Below are 26,845 nucleotides of genomic sequence, written 5' to 3' on the forward strand. Positions count from 1 at the left end.
GTTTCCTGGTGTCACCATTCACCGAGAGGTCGGGTTTAATGTGCTTGTTTTACAAGTATTCAGTAACTTTGAATGTCATATTTCTGTAAAACTGTTAGTCCTAATTCTAAAGCACCAACGATATTTAATAAATAATGAATACGCAACTTAACTTAGCTGTCGGTTTACGGTATTACCGATAATAACCAATTGAAGTCGTGCATGTGACTGGCAAGAGATAGGAGTTGAGTTGACTTTATGAATGTCGCAGATACTCTAGGAATTACGTTGTTGTGTCTATTGTTTCGTTTTTGAAGACCACACAAGTTCAGACAGAAACTCAAATGTTGCTCAATTGACACTTTATCTCGTTTTATTTTACCAACGGCTACTGTCGGTCTGGCACATCGTTTTTTGATCTTACGGTATTTATGAATTTTGTACTGTATTATTTTAAGTTCGCAGAAGGCAGCATCAAATTATTCCAATAGCCTATTAGAAATCTACATTTTGAGCCACAGTGAAAGAGAGCGACTTTGGGAGAAGGAGGAATGCGTTTAGATAATTGTTGCGTTCATAATATTATTTAAATGTAAAGTCTACATTTAACTTTGTAAATTAAATAAAACGATTGTTAGCTGTGGACGAGATTGGGTTTAGAGAATGTTTGTCAATTCCTGTTTTTATTCCTACCAAGAAGTCTCGCGAGGCAAACCTTCCAAATCTCGCTCGACCCATAGAGTTCGCCAGCTTGTTGTCCTAAAACCCGGAAATTGGTTACCTCGTTCGTTCAACCATCTCTATGATAGAAATGAACGGGGACAGAGTTTTGGAATAAACGCCGACAAGAAGGTTAACACAGGCGTAGGAGATCTTATACGTTTTGTTCTATGAAATAATAGCAGTCAGCTAACATGACCTTTGAATTATTAAGCCTTTATGTGCTTATTTTTATTACATACATTCTTCAGAATTCACAAAAAGGGACGTTAGCTGATGAAGATTATCTCCTAGAACAAAACGTATAAGATCTCCAAAGCCTGTGTTTACCACAGACCTTATTTTCAGCGTTTATCCAAAAACGCCATTCATTTTCCCCATAGACTTTGTCCAACGAGCCATGGCGGAGTTAGTGCCTACAAAAAAAACATTACTATTTATCTCTATAGATCTATGGCAGATCATTGCCTGACATGGGCACATTAAGTTATTAATATTTTATTGGAAATAGAATATGGAAATAGAATAAATTGACAGACCATTTATTTCTCTGTGTGTCTCGCTCTCTCTCTTTCCATATCCCTCTGTCTCTCTTTGTCTCTATCTCTCTCTCCCACCCTCTCAGTGAGTTCTGACACAACCCCCCATTCCCATGGCCTCTGCCCTGAGCCATCTCTCTCCAATGTCTGGAAGAGAGAGAGAAGGATGGAGTGATGGAGGAGGAGAGGACCAGGTGGAGGATGAGTTTGCATGTTCCGGCGCGCTACGCGGAGCCCTACTGTCCTTCCACCACTCCCTGGAGAGGATATTTGGGGTGTCCTTTATGATCGGGAGAGAGGAGGATGCTGTGTTGCCACATGATGGACAGATCTGGCTTAAACTAACAGGAGGAAGGAACGACGTTGTGGCTGCCAAAGTAAGAAATTACTCGTATTATTATTATTATTATTCTGAACTCTTTAGTTTTAATGTTATGTGCAATTTCATGGTAACAGAATTACGCTTTGACTCGGATTTTCACTTTAAAATGTATGCTAAACAAAAACAATTGATTTGAAAGCTTAACAAACCATACAACTCTATTCACAAGGACTACTTCGACCAATTTACACAGATATTTAAAAAACAAACATTTACTGGAAGAACCGTGCTGATACCAAAGTTTGGTAACTGAGTTACGGTCAAATCTCCCTCAGTTTTTTATGCGACCACGTTTCCCCCCCCCCCAAAAAAAAATATTGTTATTGAACTACAGTAGGTGAAGTGGATTTACATCTGGTAACGGAATTACGGTAATGGAATTACATTATGGGTCCCTGATCTGTACTATACAGAAATGCATAATTATGGATATGAATATCATTCTCTTCATGGTGATGTATCCTGAATAGGTAAACAAAGGTAGAAATATGCAATATCCTTCTTTTGCATATATGGGTATTATTCTACACATCTGGCTATTATTGTAATGAGCTCCACCCCCAAACAATACCACATTTGGTTGGTCCGGACTGGATCAAATCTGAACCAATCATAGACGTCTATGTTTCACAACTTTGTACAGCACAGTACAGCACAGTAGAGTACAGTACAATACAGTAGAGCACAGTACAGTAAAGCACAGTAAAGTAGATATGTTCAGTACAGTATATTATACTGTGCTCTACTTTAGTGTGCCCTACTGTACTGTACTGAACTCTACTTTACAGTACTGTACTTTACTCTACTATGCGTGTCTTTACTGTACTGTTCTCTACTGAGATCTACTGTACTGTGCTGTCCAAACTTGTGCAACATAGTCGTCTATGAGTGGTTCAGATTTGTTCCGGCCAGGACCAAATTTCAACTACTTTTTAACATACATTGACGTCCAGTGTTGGTCGGTGCTCAGTGGGTGAGGATGTTTGTTACAGTAAATCGAAATAGTGTAGGTGGTAGGTGTCATGGTAGGTGTCAGTAAGAGCCGGTAGAGGTGACATTAACTGGAGAGAGAGAGAAGAGAGTGAGTGAGAGGGAGAGGTTGTCAAGACAGTCACAGTCTTGCTTTGACCACCAAACGACAGAAAGAGAATAAAACTGTTATGAGCTGAACATAACAGTATGCCAGTGGAAGGGAGGACAGTAGCAAGTGACCCAACTGTGGTTTTTGACTACTATTGTAGCCAATTCAATTGCAGTAATTCTGTTACTGATTTTTTGGTAAGTCCTAACATAATTATGAGTTTTATTCACTTAATAATTCATAAACAAACGTATTATCAGTAAAAACACTATAACTATTTTGTAGTTCAACCTTTACTTGTTACTTCTGTGAACATACATTTTCCTCCCTCCACATGAGGGAGAGAAATGAGAAAATATCTTCAAGATATGTGGGTTTTTGGTAACGGAATTACAAGGAAATGTTTCTTAAACTTACAGAAGGCAAATCATTTCTCCAAAACCAAATGTAAGTGTAGATATTAGTTGGCAGGGGTCATTACTTCAACAATATTGTGTTTTGATGTATTTCTAATAGCTTTTAAGACATTTGTTGTCTAAGACTTCTTTTCCATGTTTGACCAGAAATCAAAGCCTTTGGTTATTCCACATTTTCAGTATGGAAAATGCTTGAAAAAAGTTTTTAAATAATATATAGACTCTTAGCTTTCATTTGACACCCAATTTGACATGCTCCTATGAACTTCAGATGTTGGTGCTCATGGGTCCTTTTAGATGGAAATGCCCTTATGTTAACATGTTTTACAGTTGAGATGAACCTTTTAGTCTTTTGCATTAACACTAGGTGGTAATTTCACTATATGTGTCATAAGGACCCTGGGGTTTTTCTGATCACGTGATCTGACTGGGGAAAACTCCAAACATTATATAGGACCCAAGTACCTGTCATCTGTATTTAACATGTCTCTCTGTCTCTGTCTCTCTCTGTCTCTCACCCCTCTCTCTCTGTCTCTCACGCTCTGTCTCTCACGCTCTGTCTTTCTCTCGCTCTCTCTCTCGCTCTTTCTCGCTCTCTCTCTCTCTGTGTCTCTCACTCTTTCTCTCTCTCTCAATCTTCCCCCCACCATTATCCCAACCCATCTCTCTCGCTCTATCTCTCTCGCTTTCAATTTCAATACAATTTAAGGGGCTTTATTGGCATGGGAAACATACGTTTTCATTGCCAAAGCAAGTGAAATAGATAATAAACAAAAGTGAAATATACTATATATATTTTTACAGAAAACATTACACTCACAAAAGTTCCAAAAGAATAAAGACATTACAAATGTCATATTATGTTCAAATAGTTAAAGTACAAAAGGGAAAATAAATAAACATACATATGGGTTTTATTTACAATGGTGTTTGTTCTTCACTGGTTGCCCTTTTCTTGTGGCAACAGGTCACAAATCTTGCTGCTGTGATGGCACACTGGTATTTCACCCAATAAAAATGGGAGTTTATCAAAATTGGGTTTGTTTTCGAATTCTTTGTGGGTCTGTGTAATCTGAGGGAAATGTGTCTCTAATATAGTCATACATTTGGCATGAGGTTAGGAAGTGCAGCTCAGATTCCACCTCATTTTGTGGGCAGTGTGCACATAGCCTGTCTTCTCTTGAGAGCCAGGTCTGCCTATGGCAGCCTTTCTCAATAGCAAGGCTGTGGTCACTGAGTCTGTACATAGTCAAAGCTTTCCTTAAGTTTGGGTCAGTCACAGTGGTCAGGTATTCTGCCACTGCGTACTCTCTGTTAAGGGCCAAATAGCATTCTAGTTTGCTCTGTTTTTTGGTAATTCTTTCTAATGTGTCAAGTAATTATATTTTTGTTTTCTCATGATTTGGTTCGGTCTAATTGTGTTGCTGTCCTGGGGCTCTGTGGGGTCTGTTTGTGTTTGACCAGAGCCCCAGGACCAGCTTGCTTAGGGGACTCTTCTCCTGGTTAATCTCTCTGTAGGTGATGGCTTTGTTATGGAAGGTTTGGGAATCGCTTCCTTTTAGGTGGTTGTAGAATTTAGATTAGATAAAAAAAATTGCGGGTATCGAGCTAATTCTGCTCTGCATGCATTATTTTGTGTTTTATGTTGTACACTTGTAATGTCTGCTTCCGACACACCTGTATGTCATTGTCACACACTATTTAGTTCAGTTCTATGCACCCCATCATTGTGAGCTATTGTTTGTTTTGTGACACACTTCTATTTGGGGCTCGGGTTTCCCGTAATTTAATCCTCCCGTGTATGATAGTTTTTGCCTGCCTCACTAACGACGCGTTTTGCCTATTCCCTGCCTGTACCGTAGCTTATCGGATTTCCTGTTATCAACCTATTACCTGATCTCCCGGACGACGTTACTAGCTTTTTCCCTGCCTGTACTATTGCCTATTTGGACCCCCTGGGTATGACCTTCTGCCTGCCCCTGGACCCAGCTACCTGCCTCCTCCTGTGGTCCTTTACAATAAACACCTGCTGCGTCCTGTGCTTGAAACCAGATCTCTGTCTCCCATCGTATTCATTACAACACTGAGGATATTTTAGCAGAATCCTGCACGCAGAGTCTCAATTTGGTGGTTGTCCTATTTTGTGAATTCTTGGTTGGTGAGCGGACCCCAGACCTCACAACCATAAAGGGCAATGGGTTCTTTAACTGATTCAAGTATTTTTAGCCAGATCCTAATTGCTATGTTAAATTTGATGTTCCTTTTGATGGCATAGAATGCCTTTCTTGCCTTGTCTCTCAGATCGTTCACAGTTTTTTGGAAGTTACCTGTGGCGGTGATGTTTAGGCCAAGGTATATTGTCTAGTTTTTTATGTCCTCTAGGGCAACGGCGTCTAGATGGAATGTGTATTTGTGGTCCTGGCATCTGGACCTTTTTTGGAACACCATTATTTTTGTCTTACTGAGATTTACGGTCAGGGCCCAGGTCTGACAATCTGTGCAGAAGATCTAGGTGCTGCTGTAGACCCTCCTTGGTTGGGGACAGAAGCACCAGATCATCAGCAAACATTAGACATTTGACTTCAGATTCTAGTAGGGTGAGGCTGGGTGCTGCAGACTTATCTAGTGACCTCGCCAATTCGTTGATATATATGTTGAAGAGGGTGGGGCTTAAGCTGCATCCCTGTCTCACCCCACGGCCCTGTGGAAAGAAATGTGTTTTTTACCAACTTCAATCACACGCATGTTGTTTGTGTACATGGATTTTATAATGTCATGTTGTCAATGTCTTTCCATCAATTTGTATAGCAGACCCTCATGCCAAATTGAGTAGAAAGCTTTTTTGAAATCAACAAAGCATGAGAAGCCTTTGCCTTTGTTTTGGTTTGTTTGTTTGTCAATTAGGGTGTGCTGGGTGAATATGTGGTCTGTCGTACGGTCATTTGGTAAAAAGACAATTTGACATTTTCTCAGTACTTTGTTTTCACTGAGGAAATGTACGAGTCTGCTGTTAATGATAATGCAGAGGATTTTCCCAAGGTTGCTGTTGACGCATATCCCACTGTAGTTACTGGGGTCAAATTGGTCTCCACTTTTGTGGATTGGGGTGATCAGTCCTTGGTTCCAAATATTAGGGAAGATGCCAGAGCTAAGGATGATCTTAAAGAGTTTAAGTATAGCCAATTGGAATTTGTGGTCTGTATATTTTATCATTTCATTTAGGGTACCATCAACACTACAGGCCTTTTTGGGTTGGAGGGTTTGTATTTTGTCCTGTAGTTCATTCAGTGTAAATGGAGAATCCAGTGTGTTCTGGTAGTCTTTAATAGTTGATTTTAAGACTTGTATTTGATCATGTTTGTTCTTTGATATTGGGCCAATAAGATTGGAGAAGTGGTTCATCCATACCACTCCATTTTGGATAGATAACTCTTCGTGTTGTTGTTTGTTTAGTGTTTTCCCAGAAGTGGTTAGAGTCTATGTATTTTTCAATTACCTTGAGCTGATTTCTGATGTGCTGTTCCTTCTTTTTCCGTAGTGTATTTCTGTATTTATTTTGTGATTCACCGTAGTGAAGGCATAGGCACAGGTTTTCTGGGTCTTTGTTTTTAGTTGACAGTTTCAATTTCTTTCTTATGTTTTTACATTCTTCATCAAACCATTTGTCATTATTGTTAATTTTCTTAGGTTTTCTGCTTGACATTTTTTTGATTTTATGGGGAAGCTGAGTGGTCAAATAAACTGTTTAGGTTTTCTACTGCCAAGGTTACACCTTCACTATTACAGTACAAGGTTTTGTCCAGGAAGTTGTCTAAAAGGGATTGAATTTGTTGTTGCCTAATTGTTTTTTGATAGGTTTCCACACTCCTTCCATCTATATCATTTCTTAATATTATTCAGTTCCTTTGGCTTTGATGCCTCATGATTGAGTATTGCTCTGTTCAAGTAGACTTGTGATTTTGCTGTGATCTGATAGGGGTGTCAGTGGGTTGAGAGTGTATGCTCTGAGAGACTCTGGGTTGAGGTGAGTGATAAAGTAGTCTACAGTACTACTGCCAAGCGATGAGCTATAGGTGTACCTACCGTAGGAGTCCCCTTGAACCCTACCATTGACTATGTGCAGACCCAGAGTTCAACAGAGCTGTAGGAGTTGTGACCCGTTTTTCTTGGTTATGTTGTCGTAGTTGTGCCTAGGGGGGTATATGGGGGAGGGAATGCTGTCACCTCCAGGTAGGTGTTGGTTCCCCTGTGTACTGAGGGTGTCCGGTTCCTGTCCAGTTCTGGCATTTAGGTAGCCACAGACTAGTACATGTCTCTGGGCCTGGAAATGATTGATTTCCCCCTCCAGGATGGAGAAGCTGTTTTCATTCAAGTATGGGGATTCTAGTGGGGGGATATAGGTAGCACACAGGAGGACATTTTTCTCTGATGAGATCATTTCCTTTTTAAATTTCGAGCAAAATGTTGCTGTTTTGTTGAATTTAATAGTGACTTAGGTTTGCTCTATACCAAATAAGAATACCCCCTGAGTCCCTTCCCTGTTTTACTCCTGGTTGTTTGGTGGATGGGACTACCAGCTCTCTGTAACCTAGACGGCAACCAGGATGACAGTGTCTGTATTTCTGATTTCTTTGGTGAAGTCCAGGTTCCTGGTCTTTAGGCTAAAGGCAGATGACCTCAGGCCTTGGATAGTCCATGATTAGATAGTGAAGGCTTTGTGTTCCATAAAGTGTCCAGTGTTGTTAGTCGTGTGGTTTGGCCTAGACCAGTAAGTGTGAGCAGAGCCTGCTTATTATCTGGTACATGCCATTGGCTTGAGCTTGTGTAAGAGTGGGGGTTGGGCCTGTTTACCTGCTCACGGCCTGGGCATATGTGTGACTTTCATGTTGAGGCCCTCTTTGCGAGAGTGGGGGCCATGGGGTAGGCAGGAGGGCCATAGGTCTGATCTGAAAGGGCCTATATGGGATGTGGGCATGGGGGGAGGGGGGGGGGGGGTTTGGACAACAGAGTTTAGAGACTGTGTTTGGGAAAAAGTAGATTTTCTTCTATATATTTCCTGTTTGAGTCCATAAGAAGTACAATCTGTGGCTTACGTATGTGCTCAGTGGGTGTAGGGGGGGTTTCAGTAGGGCTATGGGGGGGGGGGGGGTGCTCAGACAGGGTGGGATCCCCTGGGCTTGGGGTTCTTCATTTATCTGTCCTGCTGTGATGTCGAGGCTATGGTTAGGATCTGAGGTGGGCTGTTCTGCTCGCTTCTCTTTGGGGGAGGCTAGCTCTCTAATGGGTTGTTCCCTCTCACACGTCATCTCTCTCACCTTCTCCCTCCACCTTCTCCTCTCGTGCTCTGTTCTTCTCCTGCCGCTGGGCCTTCTTCTTCCGCTCCTGCTCTTTCTCCTGTTGAAGTTGTCACAGCACAATCCAGGGTTCTGATATGTCTCTCTCCCCCTCCAGCTCTTCGGGTCTGGTTGGGGGGGGGTTGTTGTGCTGGACTGTTGTCTGTGTTGACTGGAGTGTGTTCACTTGCTGTTCCCAGCTCCACCTGCCTCACCTCCAGCTGGGTGAATTTATCCTTCATTTTAGTGAGGGTGTAGTGCTCTGTGCTGGGAGGTTGACTTTCTGCTTGGGGTGCTCGTCTATGGGGTTGTATAATGAAGAGGTCTGACTCGCTCGGGGTGGGGGAGTCTTTCTCAAGAGAGAGCTTGTCCTGCTGCGCTCCCTCTTTGATTCGGTGTAGGTCCAGCTGAACTGTTTGGGGTTGCCCTGTACCAATACTGTTCCAGACTTAACATTGGCTTACTCAGAGTCCTTGTTGTCTAGTGTCCTGAGTTTCCACCCATCGCTAACACCCCCCCACTTGACAGAGGGTTAGTGTGTTAATATAGCACTGCGCCATGCCAGCGGATGGTCTGTGTGGAAGTTGCTTACGTTCCCTCTCTCCTCCAGTTGTTTGTTAAGGGAGTTGTGAACCAGGAGGCCCCGCAGGAGGTTCCGTATCCAGGGGTCCTTCACTGTGTCTTCTGTGGAGCACGGGGGCTGTTCATGGACTGCCTGATCAGAAACACCTCTGCTCGCATAGTGGTAAGCATACACATGCTCGCTCCCAGGCGCATACTCAAATGCAGGCACACAGACAAGTGTATTCTCACACTCACTCACTCACTCACTCACTCACTCACTCACTCACTCACTCACTCACTCACTCACTCACATGGATAGATGGATAATGAAAGAAGGAAATGCACATTAGAGGAGAGGAAGAAGGTTGTGGGTTTGAGTCTCTTTAGTCCTTGAGAGACTAAAGTTGATCTTCTCCCTTTTTTCAAATGTTCCTTCCTCCAGGTGGTTTCCCCAGGTTTCCTGCTCATCTCAGGTCTGGCAGAACCAGTGGTCAGGGCCTACTCCCTGATCACAGACCTTGTGGAGCGGTCCAAGGGCACCCAAGGACAACTCAGCGAGCCTAGTGACAGGACAGCAGGCGAGACCCTGGATTCTCGTCGGGCCTTCAAGTCCCTGGTGGAGAGATGGGATGACAGGCACACTCTGGACCTGCTAGTGCTACCGGGAGCAGTGAAGGAGACTTTACTGGATCTGGTGAGGGAATCTGGGCTGGGATCTAACACTGGTCCCGGGGGCTTGAACCCGGGTCATGGGGGTTCAAACCCAGGTCATGGGTATTTAAATCCCGGTCCAGAGCTGGGCTTGAACCTTGGTCTTGGGGGGTCTAGAGACGGAGTGGGTCTAATGGACACTGATACACAGAGACTATGGGACAGCCAATACGAATTAGAGGCACTAACACTTATGGATACCAGAATAGGGACCAGAGCTAGAGAGGCAAGGGACATACAGGAAGTGCAGGGGATTTCAATGACCAAATCAACGACCAAACCTTCCGAACATTCCTACCACAACCAAGACCCTGGTCTACGGAATATTGAACAGTTTTCTCAACAGACGTTCACTACCGCACCTGTAAAAGGTAGAGAGGGAAGCAGATATGGGACACACGGAGGGATAGGGATTGGGAACGAAGCAGCCCCCCGAGATCCCATCTTCCACTCTTTCCCCCAAAACGAAGACATTCGTGGTCGAGCCGAGGGGTCGGAGGGGGCAAAAGAGGTACAAGGGCATTCCCCACAGGAGGTAAAGGAGGAGGGACACCTGGAAGAGGAGGAGGAGATGGAGACAGAGGAGGGAGAAGAGAACATGATGTCAGTAGGGAGCAAGGAGGAGTTTGGCCTGCTTCTGAAGTTCTTCACGGCTATGGGCTATGCGGAAGACGTGGTACTGAGGGTCCTAGCCCAGACCAGACCCAGAGAAGCTTCCCAGATCCTGGACCTGGTGCAACAAGAGCAGAACCGGACCAGACTGGCCATGAACGGCCTTGTGGAGCTAGCGCATAGAGAGGTGGAGGAGAGGGGAAGAGAGGGGGAGGAGTGCGGAGGTGAAGAAGTGAGAGGAAAGAGAAGCGGTATAGATAAAAGAGTGGAGATGGAGGGAGGCGTGGGAGAAGGGGTGAGGGCTAGAGAAGAGCAAAGAGAGGAGAAGGGAAGAGGGGGGGAGAGTGCAGGATTGTCTGAAGAGGTAGACAGAGGGAGAGGTGAGGGGGGCAGGGAGAGCGATGAAGGGAACAGTAAGGGAGGAGAGGTGGGGAACGAGGAGGATTTTGTACTGGGGGTGCTGAAGAGGGCTGCGGCCAACTGTGGGTACACAGAGGAGAAGGTAACAGAAGTATACAGTACGTTACCTGAACTGTCCATACGTCAGCTACTCCTGGAGCTACAGAGAGAAGGCACCAGAGAGACAGAAGCCAAATCCCAGGACAGGGTACGTGACGAACCAAGAGAGGTGAATGAGGTTGACTCCGAGGTACGGAAAAAGAAGTGCAGAAAAGAGGAAACGGAGAAGGAGAGGGGTGAAGAGAGGAAGGCACCGGCACAAACATTCACAACTACTGAAAACCGAGGAGTAGAAAGGAAGAATGCCAAAGGTGAAAGGAAGACGGATGAGGTAGGAGGAGTGAAAGTGCCAAACCAAACCGTTGATGGCCCAGTTAGGGTTGAACCGGATCTGGCTCAGTGGAATGCTGTGATGAACCAGGTTCCGTTCCCGACCCATGGTCTCCAGAAGAACCCCACACAGACACGACAGCTGCCCGCCCAGACACACACCCCCCGTCGAGCCAGCCCCCCTTTAGTCAGAGGGCCTCCCCAGCCCACCTACCCCATCATACTACCTCCACAACCCACCAACCTTCCCTTATTTCCCCATCAACTCGTTTACCCTCTCACCCAGCCACACCAGACCACCTTAGACTCCGCCCTCACCGTGAATAACTCCTCAGCAACCAGAGTGAAGGAGAAACGGGGTTTCCTTACCCTAGCAACAGAGGTTGCAGAAAGAAAGGGTCTACCTGCCCCGGCTGTTGAAAGATGGGGTCTCCCGCCCATGGCAGCAGGGTCTTTAGTGACGGGGCAGCAGCGCTTCCTGGAAGGACTACAGACGCCCTTTGACCTCAAGCTGACTGACCAACCAGGAGACCCAGGGCTCAGGATGGTGGTCATCGACGGGAGCAATGTTGCCATGAGGTGAGAACGAGGGAATGAGAGAAGTGAGAGGACGAAAATATAAAAAATAAGATGGAAAATGTAAAAGAGCAGGCAAAATGTTGAGATTATTCATTCAATCATTAAGTTATTTAGTAAACGCTTTCACTGAAAGCAGTGTAGAAACAACAAAGTGACATACTTGTGTGGCCCTTGGATTACATGAATCCACAACTGTTTAGTTGTAATGCTATGCTCCAACTAACAGCTATTGTTTTCATGATTCAAATAACAAGTATACTACACAGCCGTGTTTAATGTTTTTATCTCACTCCTCTGTAGTCACGGTCTGGGTCATTTCTTCTCGTGTCGAGGAATCGCCCTGGCCGTGCAACACTTCTGGAACCGCGGCCATCGCAGAGTCAGCACCTTCCTGCCCCAGTGGAGGCAGAAGAGAGACTCCCGGATCAAAGGTAACACTTCCTGTCCGTCTGGAAGGCCAGACTTCACATCCATCCAGCTCTTTCATTTCACCAGTTTTGTCAAGTCACTTCAGGAAGTGAAGTTTTTTTTGTATGGATTTGGCATTAATGTATTTGTCCATGAATTAATTCCCTTCCTGAATTGACACCAAGCCTGTATAGTATTATCCCTAAGGAATTGATTCATGGTGGCAAATGTGTTTGACTGTGTATACTGTGTTGTAAATGAGCAGTTTTTGGTCTGTGTTGTTTTCAGAGCAGCACTACCTTACTGACCTCCAGAACCTGGGTCTGCTCTCCTACACCCCCTCCAGAGAGATCGAGGGGAAGAGGATAAACTCATACGATGACAGGTTGGATCCTCGCTTCTGTCATACTATAGATCTGTTGGAAACAGCTTTTAAACTATATACATGGCTTATAAACAGCTTACAATCTTTATATTAACAGCTGCTTATTAACGGCTTCTAAACTTTGCATGAATATATTTTATAAACTCCCTTAAAACTGCTTATAAACAGCTTTGTTACAGTTTAAGTTCATATATGCACATTATAAGGCTTGTTCGTGCTTAATAGGGAATATTCTCTAAATGGATGAATTGACGTCCCCATTGCACTCTTCCCTCGTCCTTCAACCCTCTCTTCTCTGCAGGTTCATGCTGCAGCTGGCCCAGGAGACGGATGGAGTGATCGTGACAAATGACAACCTTAGAGACCTGCTGGATGAGTCCCAAAAATGGAGAGACATCATCAAGGAAAGGTAGAGAAAGAAAGGAATGGAGGAGAGGAAACAGTTCAGACAATGGGCATGAAATATTTTTGGTCAATAAGTTGACTGTATATTAGCAACTGTCCAATGCAATCAGAAACATTTTCAGAAATAGATTTTGGATAGATGTGTGCCTTGCACCGGACAGCAACAATATCATTTTCATTCTCCCTTAGTGGATTTGACAACTAAAGTCAGCCTTTTGTATAAACCAACACCCTTTTGATTTGAAAGGGATATTTTGGGCTCATATCTCCATAACACCAGACCCTATTTACATCTTGTTTTAAAAATGCTGACTGTGTGCACATTTGTATTCACATATCAAGAAACGCATCTTCATGCCAGGTCTAAATGCAGATTTTCTCTGTGCAAATGCAATTAGGCCAGCCGGGACCACATTCAGTGGGCAACATCATCCAGTGCTCCGTCTAAAATAAAGCGTTATTCAAGTGTTCCACCTATTGAATGTAAAAAGAGCAAGGGGAGAGCGGACTACTGCACACAAAATTCAAAATGTGGTGTCGGCATTTAACCGCCTGTTTTACTAAAACGTGCCAACGGCGGACCGTTATTTAGGACAGGTGCGTATCATTTTTGTTTGGAGTTTTCAATTTCGTCTTCGTCATCACTATCGCACTATAACCGTCTCTCTCTCCCCTTCAGACTTTCCCCATCGAGTTTCATACATTATGTCTTTGCATTATCCGGTAAGCTATAGGCTAATTTATTTCTGATATTTTGCTTTAGGTAGGTCTTTTTGAAACAGTAGGCGTAGGCCTACAAATAGACTAGGCCTAGTCAGTGGCGATTTTAGCATGTAGATCTTGGTGGGGCAAACTCCTCCCAAAAAGTTTTGCTGCATACCAGCAAAGCATCCACACAACACTAAACAATACATTAATTGCGCTATAAACGGTGACAAAAGGTGTCCACAAACTGTTAGGGCCTACATAAATCTGTCCCAACAGCAGAGCTTTCTTTTCAGCACCATGGAGTGAATCCTTACCACCGCTACACCTGGCTATCAGCGGAGCCTTGTCTGGCAGCGAAACAGTTCATTCAGCCTCATTTACTGCCTTTAAAAAAAAAACATAGCTGATATGGCTGACTTGCTTAAACAAATGTGGTTTCTACTGACAATTCAGATGTACAAACTATGGCATAAGGGAATGATGAGCGGATAAGAGGCAATCCGTCATTTCTATTAAGACATTAATGACCGAGCTAAGACGGACTTAGTGAATATAACTATTTGTTCTCAAATATACAGTGACATAATTCAGAACATGGGCCACTCTTACAGTATTCTCCCTGTACACCAAGTCAGAACCATAGGATAAATAAAGCGGGCATATAAGCAGACAATGAAAGCTCTAACAATATTCGATGATGACATTTATCTAAAACAGGCTATAGGCTACATGTGTACCACCAAGTCAGAACAGTAGGCTACGTTATGAGGGGTAAAGGGACCAAATTATTAGGGTGAGGCACATGGGCTACTAACAGATTACTACACAACATACACTTAGTATTACTTTCTTAGCTACAGTATATGTATCTCCCTGGCATATTACATCCTTTATGCAGCAGCATACAATACATTTTTGGACTTTGTTTTGCTGTGCTCACTTGAACAGGAAGGTGGCGCGGCAGTCCTTCTTGTGGGCAAATTTTGTCATAAAACTTTGTCTTCAGTCTGGCATTCTCTGGATTTATGGTGCTTTCAAGACAACTGGGAACTCTGAAAAAAACACGGTTGAATCATGATGTAAGTGATCTTCAGGTTGGAGCTCTTTCTAGAGGCCAGAGTTCCCGACTAGGAATTCCGAGTTGGATGACCACTCAAAGGGTATAATCCGAGTTCCCAGTTGTCTTGAACTCACTGAAGTCTAAGATTTCCTAGTTCCAATTTTCCAGTTGTTTTGAATGCGGCAGAAGTCATGCTGGATTGACAGCATGACCAATATATTCAACCTTTTCTGGCCCATGGTGTTGCATGTGAATGTTTATCCTTTTAAGCTTGTAAAAGAGACCCTTAAACCCAAACACCCTCTCCACTGAATAGCAGGCTAGTGATTGCTTTGCAACTCGTGCAGTTAGCCACTGATTCCTTCCAAACCACTCATTGTTGAATTTGCGATTTCTAACTGTGTAGTGTTTATGTTCAATGGCCGATGAGCATCGATACGTTTTATCTACAATTTCTCTTCAAATGGCAAGGATTGAAAAGGATTTGCCAGTAGATTGTCAACTTGATTCATGATGATGACTGCTTGCTAGCTAAGATTCTGAAAGTATGATGTTGACATGATCAGTCCAATCAAAGCTATGGTAGATAACGTGATTTGATGTCATTTATCGTCCACTTATGTTGTAATAATTGCATTGTTTGCTCTATAACCTGTTCCACATTCTCACTCATCATAATATGCAATAAAACCTGTGCAGAATAGTCCGGAATATGTAAATAGTTTAGTCCGGAATAGGTAAATAGTTATTGCAGTGAAGATGTCAGCAAATATTGGCATGTTCATTCCGGAATAGCCTAAGATGACGCTCAAAGGGAACGATGGAAAACAGTTAACGTGAAAAAGTTGAATAGCACTCCATTGACATAATGACGTAATGTAGCTGTCACGGATTCCCCCGGTACTGCTGCTCATTCCGTGCACCAGCTCCGGAGGTCTACGTCCCCGGCCTCTAGGTGTCACTGAACTGTCATTATCAATTCCCTTGATTAGTAATTATATATATACTATATGTGCCCTCTGTTCACCATTGTCTTGTCGGTTATTGTTCCCATGTCCGTTGGTCTTGTGAGTACCTGTGCATAGTTGTTTCGACTTTCGTGCTGCGTGTATTGTGTACTCGTTATTACGGGTCTCGTCCCGTGTATTGTTGTGGACTTGTTATTATGGGTCCCGTGTATTGTTGTACACTTGTTATTACGGGTCTTGTTTACGGGTATTTATTAGAGGTTTAACCTCACTCTTTTGTTTGGGTTACATCCCTGTGTTTTTGTATATGTGTATGTTTTGGGCTTCGTCCTCGTGCCTTTTCATGGCATGTTGTATTTTTGGGTGGAGTATTCCTGCGCAACGTTGGCAGCTGGCCAACGACAGGCCTATAGCTGCCAAAGTTGTGTCGGTCAGGGCCAGTTGCAGCAGTCGAAGTTGCGGCGTGGGACGCGCCAGTTGCAGCTACCCGAAGCTGCAGCGGACAGGCCAATTGCGGCGGTGGACAGGCCAGTTACAGCGGAGCTGGACAGGTTGGTTGCAGCTGCCCGAAGTTGTCGGACGGGTCAGTTGCAGCTGCCCAAAGTTGCGGTGGCGGACAGGCCAGTTTTAAATTTTGTTTTACCTTTATTTAACTAGGCAAGTCAGTTAAGAACAAATTCTTATTTTCTATTACGGCCTAGGAAGAGTGGGTTAACGACCTTGTTCAGGGGCAGAACGACAGATTTTTACCTTGTCAGCTCGGAGATTCGATCTTGCAACCTTTCGGTTACTAGTCCAACGCTCTAACCACTAGGCTACCCTGCCGCCCCAGTTGCAGCTGCCCGAAGTTGCGGCGGCAGACGGGCCAGTTGCAGCTGCCATAGTTGTGGCAGACGGCCCAGTTGCGGCGGCGTGCGGGCCAGTTGCGGCTGCCGAAGTTGCGGCGGTGTCGGACGGGCCATTCCCGCTGTCTCCATTTAGGGTTGGTTATTCTGTCACATTGTATGAATAAAAGCTATTTTTCTCAGTTCCACGCTATGAGCTTTTTACTCAACTTTTATAAGCCATAAAATGTGTGTCCTACTCGCGCTACAACCAGCACTGCAGAAGTGTGAATGAGTAAAAGGGAAGTGTATCTATAGGCTTGTGTTGTTATTATTAGCGGCTTGGGTCTTTTAATATCGAGAAATATTTAACTTTCTCTGTTCATAGGAGTAACAACATTAATTTGTGCATTATGCAGAAATAATGCGGTGCGACTTGAGTTTCGGTATTATCTGGATGACTGTGCCGCTTTTTGGTCAGTGTTAGTGGAGGGATGTTGAGAGGCAGACCCTTTGTCTGCTGCTCTCTCCCTCCACTGAGACTGACCATCAGATGCTGGCCCAGTAAAATAGCCCAGTATAATAAAAAGCTTATTATTTAAATGTATGCTCCCTCAGCTGTGCTTCACAAGTAATACAACAATATTACCGGTGTGATCATATGGCCTACCTCAAATGTTTTTATGTTTTGGGCTTATAGCCTACTGCACAAACCTCATTGCTACAGTACTGTTTTTAATAGGTTAATGTTGCGTAGGCTTACGTTTTTTAATTAATGTTAAAAAAAATCTGAGTGGTAGATCTCACTCATTAAAGGTTGGTGACCGCTTATGTAGGCCCATAGGCTATACACTGTATATAATTGAATTGTGAGCACAAATTATCTGCATAAATGAGAGGGAAAGTTAGATCCGAACACAATGCGGCCAGAGTGCACGCATTTTATGTACAAGGTAATTGCAAGTAAATGGGAGGCCCATGTTCGGCATGTCATCCTAATCACAGCTGTTCAGAAAGGAATAATACAAGCTGTAAATTAGGTCTCAGTATCATATTGATTTTGTATTACCCAGACTCCTCCAGTACACGTTTGTAGGTGATCACTTCATGGTGCCTGATGACCCGCTGGGCCGAGAAGGACCCCATCTGGATGACTTCCTACGCTCACTGCACAGGTAACACATACACATTTCCTCTTACTCTTTGACTAGATTTCTCCCACATAAACATGTACGCATTGCTCATACTCTTTCTCTCCCTACTTCCCTTTCTTTCTCTGTCTCTCTCTGTCTCTCTCTGTCTCTCTCTCGCTCTCTGTCTCTCTCTGTCTCTCTCTCGCTCTCTCTCTGTCTCTGTCTCTCTCTGTCTCTGTCTCTCGCTCTCTCTCTGTCTCTCTCTGTCTCTGTCTCTGTCTCTCGCTCTGTCTCTCTCTCTGTCTCTCTCTCTGTCTCTCTCTCTGTCTCTCTCTCTCTCTCTCTCAGGACTCCTGTCCCAGGCAGTCACTCATTTGCGGGCATTGCCTCCACCCCCTTCCCCCAAGCTCCCAGGGCCCAGACAGAGGTCCTGAAGTCCAGCCAGGCCCGTGGCAGAGGGAAAAGGAAGGGGCAGGCTAAGGCTGGACACGGTAGCCCTGGAATGGACCTTGGCCTGGATATGGAGAGGAGTGCAGCAGAGACCTCCAGACTTAGGGAGAGCTTATCCCAGGTGTTCCCAGGACAAGACAGCATTGTTACTCTGGTGCTGCAGTGTAACCCTACAGTGACTGACATCAATTCACTGTCAGACTTTATGCTGCAGCAATAGATGGAGTGAGCAGGGGGGTGTAGACTGAGTAATGGGGGGAGGATGCTTGTTTGTGTGTGTGTGTGTGTGTGTGTTTGAGGTGTTATTCCAGAAAAATAAGACTACTATTCGAATACCAATAACTTTCACTTTCTTTCTTCCTTTCTTCCTTTCTATTCAGTCGAGTCCATCGTGTGTGTATATTGATGTATTAATGTATATTATTTAAGTGTTTGAATGATAGGTTTAGTTAAAAGACAGACAGATCTTCAAATTATGTTTCTTAATAGATTTTTTATCCAATTAATGTTGGAAACAGGATTTAAATACTGCAACACAATTTTTAAAACATATTTCTTACCCTTACATTTTTATTTTATTTATTGTAACACTTCTGGCCACTGTTGGATCTAGTGTTAGGGATGAGTAGTGTTGCTGAATTCAGTGTACAATGTTATCTATTAAACATGACATTACATCATGAAATTAATAAGTTGATGATGCTCAACTTCCAATTAATAATTTTAAACTCAGAGGTGTCGTACTTCAATAGTGTAACTTTGTTAATGTTATTGCATGAACTGTAGTTTAAAGAGTAAGACAATGATTTGTTTATTTTTATACTGTATATTCATACTATAAATGCAGTTTGAAATAGGAATAATATTATTGTAAGAAGAGTTAGAAAATGCATATAAACCATAGTAAGAATGAACAAATTGAACAATCATTAATTGGTAATATTGAAAAAAATATCATAATCAATCAAATCTCATTAATCAATCAATGAATTAACCAATTACACATGTTCTCCTTGTGGGGACTGTTACATTGAATGTAACCCACAGAATGTAAATTCAAACACACGTTTGTCATGTTAAGACAGTTGTTTACACTTAGAAATAACAAGAAAAGTAAATACATCGAATCAAAAACATGGAAGGTGTCCTGCAGGGTTTGATTCTGGGTCCTGTCCTTTTTACTGTTTACATTAACAAAATCGACTTGTCTGTAAAAAATTGTAACCTGCACTTGTATGCCTAAAGTACTGTTGTTTATGCTATCGTTGACCAAGCACGGTTGACCAAGCTCTGTCTGAACTACATTGTATTACAGAAACACTTTATTGACCTGAAATTAGTATTGAATACAGGTAAAAGTATATGTAGTTCTCTAGAGCGCATAAACATAACTCTGTGTTAAGCATATGTACTTTGGATGGTGTCAATATTGATCGTGTCCCTGCTTACAAATATCTGTATAGATGAAAAGCTATGTACTTTGGATGGTGTCAATATTGATCGTGTCCCTGCTTACAAATATCTGTATAGATGAAAAGCTGTCTTTTAAAAAGCATATTCATGAGTTAGTTAAGAAGCTGAGAATAAAAATGGGCTTCTTCTATAGAAATAGGTCCTGTCTCTCGCTAAATAGTAGAAAGCAGATTATTCAGTCAACATTCCTATAGGTCCTAGACGACGGCGACATCATCTATATGAAAGCAGCTGCTACTTCATTAAAGCCGTTAGATGCAGTTTATCATAGCTCATTGCGCTTTGTTTACGTGTGACAATTTTAATGCTCATCACTCTGCATTCTCTACCAGAAAGTTGGTTGGCCCGTTTTGATGTCACGTAGGTTGATACATTGCTATGTTTTCATTTATAAAAAGCCCTTTTACAAAAAGTCCCACTCTACCTAACATCCTTACTAAACTTTAGACATTTGAGTTACCACACCTGGTCTTAGGGATGGTTAACTCTGGAAATGCCTTGGTCTCTACTGAGTTAGGTAAATCAGCTTTTAGTTTTCATGCACCTTATTTGTGGAACGATCTTCAAGATGTTCTTAAATTTGTTGTTTTGGTGCCTCTGTGGCAATTCAGAAAGCTGATTTTAGGACCTTATTACTGATGAATGTGTTATTTTTTTATGGCCGTGTATTTTCTTTCTTTCTGCTTGCATTTTGTATTTATATTGATGTGTGTATTTTCTGTAATTTATGTAATTCAGGGCTCATCTGTAAAAGAGACCTTGGACCCCTGGATAAAATAAAGGTTAAATTAATTAATTAATGGTGAAACATTGACATTTCTTGGAATTATTGTTTGAACAATTCATAACCAACAAAATCCAAATGCAATTTGACATAATGTAGCAGTAGTAATAATATTTAACTATTGTTGGCTAGAGATTATAAAGAATCAGATTTTTTTAAATAATAGTTGGGGAAACTAAGTGGACCTGACTGACTTGCGAGCCAATATTTCATTTTCAAATTGTTTTAAATTAGGTTAGGGTTAAGGGGTTGGTTATGGTAAGGCCAGTTTTAGGTTTTGGCTAATTGGGATGTTTGTCAGAAATGTCCCAAATAGCCTCCTGTAACAATATTTACAGTTCCAACTTCATACTCGGTTCACTTTTTACTCCTTTCTTCTTGCTCTATTCTTCCTTGTCGAAGATCTTTCCATCGGGCTGCTCCTTCCATCTCAGTGTGACATCAGACATCCACTTCTTCCTCAGCTCTTTCTTCATCTGAGGAATAAAACAGCATTTTGTGTACTGACTACCGACTATGCAGCCTTTACTAACCCTTTACTGTTCGCCCCCTTATGCATTCATAAAGCTACATAACACATTATAGCATCAGCGATAGGCAGTCATAAACATGACCAAGGGCCTAAGATGCTTTGAAAGGTACTTTTAATGGTTGCTGCAGAAGACAGGCAAATCTGTAGTAAATGATAGCTGAGAGGAAGAGCAGGTGAGACTCAAGTAAGATGGCCTCCTGAACGGCAGGATCAGTCAGGTCCGTGTTCTAGTCTCACTCTTCACTGGGACTAACAGATACCGACATACTGTTGGGTTCGAAATCATTGACACCCTCGATAAAGATGAGCAACAATGATTGTATAAAATAAATAATTAAAATACAGAGCTATATTGTATGGAAATAATATTTTATACAAATACAGTTTTGTCATCTTTTTTTTCTCAAAAAGGTAGGGGTCAAAATTGACACCGCCGTTTTCAATACCTTTCAATACCTCACCTTGTGAGGATAACGACACTGAGCCTTTTTCAAAAATATTTTATGAGTTGGAGAACACATTAGGAGGGATCTTAAACCATTCCTTCATACAGAATCCTTCCAGATCCTTGATAGCCATCAGACTGCCCTCTTCAATCAAAACCACAGGTGTTTCAAATATCCTGGTACGGGTAAAGTTTGTGATGCAATTGACCTTACCAAGGGCCCCAAGACCAGTGGAAGCAAAATAGCCCCATAACATAAAAAATCCACCACCATATTTTACAGATCTGTGGAAGTGTACCAAAACATTTCTGCAGCATTGAAGGTCCCCAAGAACACAGTGGCCTCCATCATTCTTAAATGGAAGCAGTTTGGAACCACAAAGACTCTTCCTAGAGCTGGCCGCACAGCCAAACTGAGCAACTGGGGGAGAAGGGCCTTGGTCAGGGAGGTGACCAAGAACCCGACAGTCACTCTGACAGAGCTCCAGAGTTCCTCTGTGGAGGTGGGAGAACCTTCCAGAAGACAACCGTATCTGCAGCACTCCACTAATCAGGCCTTTATGGTAGAGTGGCCAGATGGAAGCCACTCCCCAGTAAAAGGCCCACTTGGAGTTTGCCAAAATGGACTCTCAGACCATGAGAAACAAGATTCTCTGGTCTGATGAAACCAAGATTGGACTCTTTGGCCTGAATGCCAAGCGTCACATCTGGAGGAAACCTGGCACCATACCTTTGGAGAAGAATGGTGGTGGCAGCATCATGCTATGGGGATGTTTTCGGTGGCAGGGACTGGGAGACTAGTCAGGATCGAGGGAAAGATGAACGGAGCAAAGTACCGAGAGATCCTTGATGAAAACCTGCTCCAGACTACTTAGGACCAAAGACTGGGGTGAAGGTTCACCTTCCAACAGGACAACGACCCTAAGCACACAGTCAAGAATGTCATTGAGTGGCCCAGCCAGAGCCCGGACTTGAACCCGATCGAACATCTCTGGAGAGACCTGAAAATAGCTGTATAGTGACACTCGCATCCAATTTGACAGAGCTTGAGAAGATCTGCAGAGAAGAATGGGAGAAACTCCCCAAATACAGGTGTGCCAAGCTTGTAGCATCATACCCAAGAAGACTCAAGGCTGTAATCTCTGCCAAAGGTGCTTAAACAAGGTACTGAGTAAAGGGTCTGAATACTTATGTAAATGTGATATTTCCGGGTGTTTTTATATACATTTACAAAATTTTCCAAAAACCTGTTTTTGCTTTGTCATTATGGGGTATTGTGTGTAGATTGATGAAGGAAAAAATTATTTAATCAATTTTAGAATAAGGATGTAACGTAACAAAATTTGGAAAAAGTCAAGGGTGTATGTGTCAAGACAGTGTTATGACCATATTGTAACAGGTAATGACAGGTCATGTCAGCTGTTATGACATATTATGACATGGTTATGACCGTGTCATAACGTGTTTTGACGCTGGGTGTCAAGCGTTATCCATTTTTGCTCATCAGATAGACCCTGTCGACACCACACACATACACACACTATAACATATAACTCACCACAGTAGCAACAGAAGGGAAGTTTCATCTCACATGTGTAGTCTTCCCATTTGCCTTACCAGACACCAACACACAGCTCCCGTAGAGATTATTGGGTTTTCCTGACCACCAGTATCTGAAAGGAAACAGTTACTCTGGTCCGACCAGCCCTTGTCTCTGAACAGGCCGATCCATGCATACAGGTAGCCTTTTGGTACCATCTTCCCTATCTTCTTGCTCTCATTCAGGTTCCTCACACTGGCCAGGTCTGTGTAGTGCTCTTTGCTGTAGCTCTGTGCCACATCCCAGGTCAGAGTTTCATTTGACAAGATGAATCTCTCAGAAATGTTGTTGTCTCTCTTGCAAATATCGAATGCTTCTTGAAATCCCAGTAATATTTCCCCCAAAATCTTTACTTGTTTTAATTGATGTTTGTGTCTTAATAACTTGATATAGTGTGTCACTTTCAGTGCATATGCATGTTAAAGTATGTGTCTGCAAACATGACGCGTTAAAGGTCCAATGCAGCCATTTTGTATCTCAATATCAAATCATTTCTGGATAACAATTAAGTACCTTTCAATGAAAATGGTCAAAAGAAATAGAAAATGCTTCTTAGCAAAGGGCAAACTGAAAATTACCTGTTATTGGCAGAGAGGTTTGGAACACTCTTTCTTATTGGTCTAATAACTAATTTACCGCATGGTGATGTCACCGTGGAAGGCCAAAACTCCATCCCAGCAAAACAGGCTGAAATTTCAGGTGGTCTTTTCAAACAGCTCTCCTGGGCTTTTCACACACAACAGTGTCTAGAATGGTGTGACAAACAAAAAACATCCAGTCAGCAGAAGTCCTGTGGGCAAAAACAGCTTGTTCATGATAGAGGCCGAAGGAGAATGGCAAGAATCCTGCAAGCTAACACGCTGGCCATAAACAGACAAATAATGGTGCAGTACAACCATCCTTGTCACGGATGGGCTATTGCAGCAGACGACCACACCCGGTTCCACTCTTATCAGCTAAAAACAAGAAGAAGTGGCTCCAGTGGGCACTCGATCACCAACACTAGACAATTGAAGAATAGAAAAACATTGCCTGGAACATGACAGCGAGTTCAGTTTACTTGAGTGGCCTGCACAGTCCTCAGACCTAAACCCAATAGAGCATCTCTTGGATGAGTTGTAACGGGCTGTTCGCAGCATGAATGTACCGCCGTCCAATCTGCAGCAACTGGATGATGCCATCGCGTCAGCCTTGACCAACATCCCTGTTGAACGTTTCGACACCTTGTAGAATGCCCCGGAGAATTCAGTCCGTTCTGGATGTAAATGGGGGGTACGAGATGGGTGTACCTAATAAATTGGCCGGTGACTATATAAAGCACAGGAAAATCACGTTTTACCTGCACTGGGCTCTTAAAAAGAGAGTCTATTTCCCGCACCCGTGCATCAATCTAAGTAACATGGGCTACGTCTAAACCCACTGCATCCACCTATATATCGGCCTTCGCATCTGCGGTGGAAGGTGGCCGAGCTATAGCAGTGTTTGAGATTCTCCCGAACAAGATGGGGGTCTCTTTTATGCTCTACAATCCCCACAAGTGTCCTAGGACTCGTCTGAAGGTAACCAGTACTGGTTTACCTACAGTATTGTGGACATTGCCACTGGATGTGCCGAGTCGCATTGGAAGATATTCCATGCAGCAGCATTACAAGTTCAAACACTAGAATGTGTGATGTTGTAGTCGTCTAACACGGGTGGGATACAGTATACAAGGAAGTGTATGGTTTTGTGACATTGAGCCGCTCACCGTTTTGACAGGTCTAACCTAGTTCCACCTCTGACACCATCTCAACAAGACCAATGCGTTTGTCAGCAATCCTGGTCTAAATGTTCTGATAGTACAAACACAGAGCTGTAAATACACCAAGGACTAACATGTTCTCAACATTGTATCAGATAGAGAAGTATTTTTCAACCTTTCAATTGTGCTTGCTGCTATGGTGCTCTCAATGCAGTGATGTAAGCAAAAAAAAACATTTTATGGGTAACTTTCAACCAGCTTACCTGAACATATAAATGTTATTAGCAAACAAATGTGAAAATACTTGTAAATGGACAATTCTGCCAGATACATTTTCTTACCTTAAAATCTAAAATACAGATGAAAAACAAAACCAGATCAGAGAGAAACAGGACCGGGGGCTGGATTCACAAAACCTTTTTAAGAAGAAATGTCTTCTTAACTGCAATTTTTTCCTTAACTATGGACTTAAGAAGAAAGTTAAGCAAAGTTGATATTCCTCAAAAAGGTTATTGGAAATGTTCTTGTGCTATTTGTTATGTTTCTCCTTAAGCAAAAAGTTAAGAATAAATTAGATTCTTGAAAATGAAGTTATTGGAAATGTTCTTAATTCCAACATAGCTAAACCCCTGTCTTAAACTCAGAGCAGTGAGAGAGAAAAGCTCATGAAAGCAATTGAACATGTTTAATTTACTCACAAACTTCACATGAAAGTTTCAGAATTGCTTATTTTAAACCCAAGAACATGTTTTAGAACAGTAATCTCAGTACGAAGTATGCTAACATGATTGCCATTGCTAGCTAGATATCTAGCTATATTGGTTGCCTAGCAACAAACATCTTAAGAAGATTCGCAAGAAGATTGTTGGGGGTTACACTGGGGGTCAGATGTGGGTCTACACCAATGCCATGATTACTGTATATATGTGATAACCTTTGTATGCTTGCAATGCGCAATGATGGAAAAGTACTGGGTAATGGAGATGTACTGCTTTAGTTCTCGGGCTGAGAACTGCCTGCACCTGCTGATAGTCATGCAGCCTCAAGGCCGAGATGTTCCGAAAGTAGCAAAGCGCCTGACACTACACAGGTGTGGTTGATGGCTTACAGTAGAGTGAGAAACCACTGTCTAGACATGTTTTTCACATCTTAGACACTTTGTATCTAATCCAATGCAACAATGTTAAGGTATGATTGACGGTCGTTTGTCCACACCAACTAAACTCAGCAAAAAAAGAAACGTCCCTTTTCAGGACCCTGTCTTTCAAAGATGGTTCGTAAAAATCCAAATAACTTCACAGATCTTCATTGTAAAGGGTTTAAACACTGTTTCCCATGCTTGAAGCGTTCAGAGCAGACACTGGACACTCTGGCCTAGGAGTATGGTTGATCCAAGCGTTCTGCTCTCCCAACTGCAGTCAAGCACCCAAGCTAACTGGCTAATGTTAGCTAGCTTACTAGCTACTTCCAGACACAAACCTCACGCTAACCATTTTACTCGCCCTAACGGAACTGGTTTGGCTGGTTTAATGTTATCCAGAGCATTGGTGACTGTAACTGCTGCTGGCAACAATATAATCATGCTTTTTTTGCCAACGTTTACTGACACAGGCCACATTCAACGGGTGTTGAGCGTTGTCAATTTGTCAGTTATTCTGCGCTCTGGCACACTCAGATGAGAGTGCTCTGAAATCGGAGTAGATAGCCACAGTGAATTTACGAACGCACCCTTAGACATAACACTGGAATTGTCTTTATTGTCATAATCAACATGATAATCAGTGGTAGCATCATCGTCATTATGATCATCATCATCCTTTGCAACATAATTAATCAAATGTCTAATATTTGATCACTTTTGTCGAGAAAACCAGCTATACTCAGTAATGGTGAAATGTTCTTACCTGATGTACTACTGTAGAGTCTTTCTGTTAATCTGAACCGATCTCTGTAGGGAAGAACTGCCTATAGTCCCTGTTCGGGAATAATGGGGTTTACAATACACCTATTAATCTCTGTGTTTATTATTGTATATATTCTGAAACCATGTCACCGAAAACATGTCACATTCTCTCTACCACTAGTTTACAATGGAGTAGAATAAATAGTGTAGAGTAGAATAGAGTAAAACATGGCAGCCATGGTCAACAAATGACTGGTCCTTCCTTAGTCAACAACAGAGCCAGTCAAATGAATAGCGACTGTTAGGGCTCTATTCAGTCTG

The 26,845-nt window shown here is 42.7% G+C and overlaps 1 protein-coding gene across 1 annotated transcript; it reads left to right on the forward strand.

Annotated features, from left to right (window-relative positions):
• Window positions 1–209: 209 nt before the first annotated feature.
• LOC139534329 (NEDD4-binding protein 1-like) lies at window positions 210–20,315 on the forward strand. The gene is made up of 9 exons (XM_071333388.1): window positions 210–404; window positions 1,325–1,615; window positions 9,061–9,195; window positions 9,457–11,705; window positions 12,006–12,136; window positions 12,402–12,498; window positions 12,800–12,907; window positions 17,537–17,638; window positions 17,945–20,315. The coding sequence occupies exons 2-9, from the start codon at window positions 1,352–1,354 to the stop codon at window positions 18,264–18,266; spliced, it is 3,408 nt and encodes a 1,135-aa protein (XP_071189489.1). The 5' UTR covers window positions 210–404; window positions 1,325–1,351; the 3' UTR covers window positions 18,267–20,315.
• The last annotated feature ends 6,530 nt before the right edge of the window (window positions 20,316–26,845 follow it).

The sequence above is a fragment of the Salvelinus alpinus genome, chromosome 11, assembly GCF_045679555.1.
Source record: "Salvelinus alpinus chromosome 11, SLU_Salpinus.1, whole genome shotgun sequence".
NCBI lineage: Eukaryota > Metazoa > Chordata > Actinopteri > Salmoniformes > Salmonidae > Salvelinus > Salvelinus alpinus.